Consider the following 6000-nt stretch of genomic DNA (forward strand, 5'->3'; position numbering starts at 1 on the left):
GCTTCAAACAATAATTGGTGTCAGAGAATTCTACTCCCCAACTCCCGCTGTGTAAAAAGATTTTTTTTCCAATCTCATCTTTAATTTCCGATAATGCATTTAAAGTTAATTTCCTCTTCTGCGATTCACCTTCAATAAGCTATATTGGTTTGGAAATCATTTGGGTTTTATTGTTGCTCTCGCTCCCAGTTATTTGTAACCGGGTTTATTTTTATTTTTCTCATTTCGCTTCCCGGTTTGTTATTAATAATATTTCTTTGGGATTTGCTGTCCTGAGATTAAATGTTATTAACAATTCTCATATTCGGTAGAGCACCTTCGGTGTCAGGAGGATGTCCCAAAGAGCTTCAGAAGCATCACCACGTGATTGCGCACAGCACACAGCAGTGTCCCTCAAACAGCCCTGAAGTTGAGTGACTTTAGAGGGTTTAGATTATTGGGACACTGGAACCAATTCTGGGGCAGGTGTGATCTGTAATAATAATAATAATCCTAGCATTTGCTATAGCGCCTTATCACATCTTCGAGACGTCTAAAAGCTCTTCACAGAATACACCGTAAAGTGGATTGACTGTATATTTTGTGGGTGAAACGCGGCAGCCAATTGGGCACAGCAGTGTCTCACAAACAGCCGTGAATTGAGTGAACAATTTATTACTTTTTTTTAAAGGCATTATTACCCCCGGAAATGCAATCCGCCAATTGGCTAACAACTGGGTTCCTACTTACTGCTGGATAAACAGAGGCGTGTGGACTAAGCAAACTTGCCCCAACATTTTGCCCTGCCGGGAAGCAAACCCAGGTCTCTCACTTGCGAGGCGAGTGCTCTAACCACTGAGCTACAGAACTGTACAGGATAGATGAACTACACCTGAGCAATCTCCTTGCTGGGAGAATTACTAATATGGCAGTGGGGTGGCAAAAAACAAGATGAGGGAGAAATTAAAGAAAGCATCAGAGGTAAAGGGGTAAAAAAGGCAAAAGTGGATATCAAGGAGCTAACAAGGAATAGAACTACAACAAAACAAATTACATTTACACAGCGTCTTTCATGTTGGGAAGACCTCACAAGGTGCCAGACAATCAAGGATTTGCACCCGAGCTGGGGGTTAGGATCAGGAGGAGTAGGGGTAGGAGGGTGTTTGAAGGCACGGTCGAAGAGAAGGGTCTTGTGACGGGCCTTGAAGGAGGCAAAGGAAGGGGGGGAAGGCAAATTGAGAGTGGCTTTGGAGTTCCAAAGGGTGTGGGCAGGGCATCATCCTGGGGTGCTGGAGATCAGTGGGGGGAGACTCTAACACAGCCTTGAAGTGAATGACCAATTTTTATCTGGAGGTTTCTTGGCCAGGAAACCGGGAGAAACTCCCTTCTCTTTTTGAATTTTTGATGTCCAACTGAGCCAGGTCGATAACTTACTTTACTTGCTCTGCAAGTCAAAGCCCTAATGGTTTGGGTGCTCCTAGCTGGGCAAGCAAAGGGAACAGCGAGTGTTCACCATGTCAATCTGTGTGGTTTTAGCTGGGTAAACTTCAGTACTCCAACGCTCTCTCTGGTCTTGTCCCCCAAGTCGTGCCAACTGTGACTTCCAGAATTGGATAAGGAGAGTGAGAGAATGCACAGTCAATTCCAGACATTTGGATGTTTCCATGAACACTTGGAACTCTCAGTCTGGTCTGGGATCCTCTTAAGCTCGACAATAGGTTTGCGCACATGTCTGGCCGACTAGAAGCAATCTTTCTCTGTTCAATATAACATCTTGTAGACCTCTGCGTACAACTTTGTAGCGCATTGTAATGGGGAAAATGGCTGCTGCATTTGTCTGCAAAACACACAGACACCACACTTTACAGTAAAATCCTACATAGTGCTTTGAGGCATCCTCCAAACGCAATAAGACAACGTAGCAGCTTGGATTTATACAGCGCCCCCTTATGTAGGGTAGCATTCCAGAGCGCTTAACAGTGACACTGAGCCAAGGGGAGGGGGGAAGTGACCTTAGGCAAGGTCGAAGAGGACCTGACAATGGGGATGGAGGGGGCAAGGCAGAGGGATTGAGGGAGAGTGTTCCAGAGTTTCAGTGTGTAGTGACTGAAAGTGCGGCATTCGATGGTGGAACGGAGGGTATGCGGCTGGAGCCAGGCGAGTTCAAGCAATGGGTGTCAGGTTGTGGAATAAGCAGGTTGGAGAGATAGGGAGGTGTATGTGCATGAAGGGCCATATCAAGCACAAGGACTATTATTCTATTTACTTGTTACATGTCCCAGTCAAGAAACAAAATAGAGAACCATCGGAGGCAAAGACAGACTCATTTACAAATGAGGCACTCGGTGGATAATCACATTGTAACATCAAAGCCAACTAAAGGCTGTGGGAGTTCTGATTGTGTTAATGGAAAGCCACAGTGATTGAATGCACAGTTGAAGGTATCACTCACACGGTAAACAGATTACAGGCTACGTTCCGGGGCCTGTAATTCCCTTCCGTTCTCTCACACAGCTGCGAAGAGCTCGGTAATGGAAGCGGACGCCACTTGTATTAACCCAGGGACCAGGACTCCAGAATAGAAACACTCAGGGAATGAATCTTATTAATTCTTTTCTCAGTCGTCTCATTAAGCAGCGGCTGCAGTGCTCAGGGAAAAGGCTCTTAAGGCAAAGATTCACTCTGAATGGTACAAAATTAAATTGAGAAGAAGAGGAAGGAAGAGGAACATGCGACCGGCGCGCAATTCTACTGAGCTCGATTCCAGGAACATTTTTATTTTCTCTTTTAAAATGTAAGAGCTAAATGTAAAGCCATTAGGTGTCAGCCTGACTGACTCCTTTGCTAGCGCTCTCGTTCCATTGTCAGGTTCAAGCTCCGCATCCCGGGCTTTGTTCAAACTCTTTCTCAATCCCTCCACCTTGCTCCCTCCTTCCCCATCTTCAGATCGCTTCTAAGGACCTTTCTCTTCGATCGTGCTTACAGACACTTTCCCTTTCCCCTCCACCCCCTACCCCCCCCACCCCTGGCTCAGCATCGTGCTCAGCCACTGTCAAGCTCTCGCTAACCTGCATGAGGGGCGTTATATAAATACAAGTTGTTGCTGTTGGTCACTGTCTAGGCTGATGCTCAGGTGCAATGCTGGGTAAAGGACTGCATAAATGCTGTCCTATGGATAATAATAATAACAATAATAATAATAATCCTGGCATTTGATATAGCATCTTATCACGTTGTTGAGACGTCTCAAAGCGCTTCACAGTTTACACTGTAAAGTGGAGTGACTGTGTATTTTGGTGGGACGTACATGGCAGCCAAGGCCCACAGCAGTGACCCAGTCGTGGATCTGGTGAGCAAATTATTATTGTTTTTTTTAAAGAGATTATTACCCGCGGAAAACAAGCCACCAAACGACTAACAACCGGGTTCCTACTTACTGTTAGGTAAACAGAGGAGTGGAGTTAGGAAACTTGCCCAAGGTTTCGTCCCGCCCAGGAATCGAATCCGGGTCCTCTCGCTTGTGAGGCGAGCGCACTAACCACTGAGCTACAGGACTCCACATTGACAGTGAGTTGGCATTTCATAGAAGAACAAAAGAAGCCTAACTCTGCCCGATACCTGAAGCACCTGCTCCTTGCTCTGTGCAAAGCCATATAACAGCCCCGGACTCATCACAGCAAACTGCTGCCAAAGACACAAGACATTGGTAAACACAGCCGCACTTCATGCAGGCTTGGGTACCATATGATTGTCGGTTGGTCCAGTTCTAAAGCTTGCAAGGTACGGGCTAAGGCTCGCACCTAAAATCAGGACTTTCCCATTGCCATACAGCAGAACCCACTGCTCCATACACAACAACAACAACAACGCGCATTTATATATTTACCCTTCTGCACAGTAAAACCCCAGGTATATGTCACAAGAGTGGCTCAGATGAAGAAGACCTTTCTGTCCATTTGATCTCATCCCTCCAGAATATCCACCTTACCATCCTCCCATCACAGCATCAAACTGTTTCTTAATTGACCCAGCAGGTATCCCCCACCCCAGGTTAGTGGGTTTCTGTCACTCAGTGTCTGAGCTCCGCCATTGTTTTCCCCTTGAGGTGAGTAATCCTATTTTGTAAGGTTATAGGCCCAACGTCAGGCTCTAGGTTATTTGGGGTTTAATTTTGCTTGCTGAGGATCTATACAGCCAACAGAGACAAAATTGACACAATACCAATCTAAGTCTTACTTTATTATTTACAGCCTCATGTACAAGTGACAGCACAGAGGGCAAGTTTCAACAAAAACAACAACAAATGACATTTACTCAGCGCCTTTCACGTCAGGAGGACATCCCTCGGCGCTGGACATTCAGAGATTTGGACCCGAGCTGGGGATTGGGATCAGGAAGGGTGGAGGGCAGGGAGGGTGGGGGTCGGAGGATGGCTGAAGGCGCAGTCGAAGAGGAGAGTGTTGGAGGAGGCAAGGGAGGGAGGCGAGGGGAATGTGGGATGGAGTTCCAAAAGTTTGGGGCGACAAAGGCTGACTGTCAATGGATTTGCGCAGGTTGACATGAATCACATACCCGAGTCAGAGTGAAGCACTTTGAGATGACTTGAGAAGCATTTGATAAACTGTATTGTACCTGAGTTTACCCCATTTGCTAAATTTTGATTTGTTACTAAAAAGTACTGGTAAGAAATTTTCTACATCAGACCCAAATTGCCGGCTACTTTTATTACACCATTTAACGTCAATCCTGGACGTATAAAAACACACGCCTGGAAGCAATTTTCGCAAAAGTTGTAACTTTGCATCTTGTTTACCTCCTTTTTCTTCTCCCTCCATTCTCTGAGTCGTTATGCTGTTTTAATTTTGACTTTTATTCTATTATTGTGTTTTTTTTACTTTTAAAGCAATCAATTAACACTTTAACTTCCCTCATTTAAGGGCACCAAGGCACTACCCTGTGTAAAGGGTTCTGCATCAATGCAAGTTGTTGCTGTTCTACACCCAGAACCTCACTGTTTCCTTTGGAAATACTACAACTGGTTTGGATAATTGAGGCCCAAATTCCAATCAATTTGCACACAACAATGTTCTCACAAATAGCCGTGAAATGAGTGATCAATTTCATCCGCATGTGGGATAAATTCTCTTTTCTTTTCAGGTTCCGTTACGGGATCTTTGGTATCCACCTGAACTGGCAGATGAGACCTCCGTTTAATGATTCATCCAAAGGACGACACCTCTGACATTGGAGTGTCAGCCTAGATTATATGAGCTCAAAGTCCTGACATGGGGCTTACACCCACAACCTTCTGCGATGGAGGCGAGAATGCAACCAACTGAGCTTCGTATTACCCCAATACATGTTACCCCTACGATTCTAAGCGAGTCACCAACCTGTCCTGTTTGTTGAGAGGGCTGAAGTCCTCATAGTGCAGAACACATTGGTCTTGTGCGACCGCCCCATTCTGGTAGTACCCCTGGGGGGCATTGGGAGTTTGCCCGACTCCGCAGAAACCCTCCAGCAGCTTGAGGTCATCAAAATGGCTGGGCAAGGCTCTAGGCTTGACATGCCCGTTCAGACCCATTGCTGGTGATGCTGCCTTTTGGGCCAGCTCCATTTCTATCTGGCTTCTGCTGTCAGGGTACATTGTCGGAGCACTTACTACTTCAGCTGAGGATCTACATTAAAAGAAAGAGAGAGAAATTAACGTAGAGAAACAGGAGCATTCAGCCCTTCAAGACTACTCGAGGGGTAAGTGTGTGTGTGAGAGAGTGTCTGAGTGTATGCGAGAGAGAGTGTGTGTGAGAGAATGTGTGTGAAACAGTGTCTGAATGTGCGCGTGAGGGAGTGTGTGTGTGTGTGTGTATGTGAGAGAGTATGAGAAAATGTGTGTGTGTATGTAAGAGAGTTAGTGTGTGTATGTGAGAGAGTGTGAGAGAGAGTGTGTGTGTGGTGTATGTGAGAGAGTGTGTGAGAGAGAACGTGTGTGTGAGAGTGTGTATGTGGTGGATTGCGGATACG

General features: G+C 45.9%; 1 protein-coding gene across 1 annotated transcript in view; it reads right to left on the reverse strand.

The window, feature by feature from the left end:
• Window positions 1-5626, reverse strand: part of oca2 (oculocutaneous albinism II) — a 105288-nt gene extending 99662 nt beyond the window's left edge. The window contains exon 1 of the mRNA XM_042334433.1: window positions 5373-5626. Within this exon, the coding sequence (XP_042190367.1) occupies window positions 5373-5626 (254 nt within the window). The remainder of the gene's footprint in view (window positions 1-5372) is intronic.
• Window positions 5627-6000: the final 374 nt, after the last annotated feature.

Source organism: Callorhinchus milii, unplaced genomic scaffold (assembly GCF_018977255.1).
Source record: "Callorhinchus milii isolate IMCB2004 unplaced genomic scaffold, IMCB_Cmil_1.0 Scaffold4, whole genome shotgun sequence".
NCBI lineage: Eukaryota > Metazoa > Chordata > Chondrichthyes > Chimaeriformes > Callorhinchidae > Callorhinchus > Callorhinchus milii.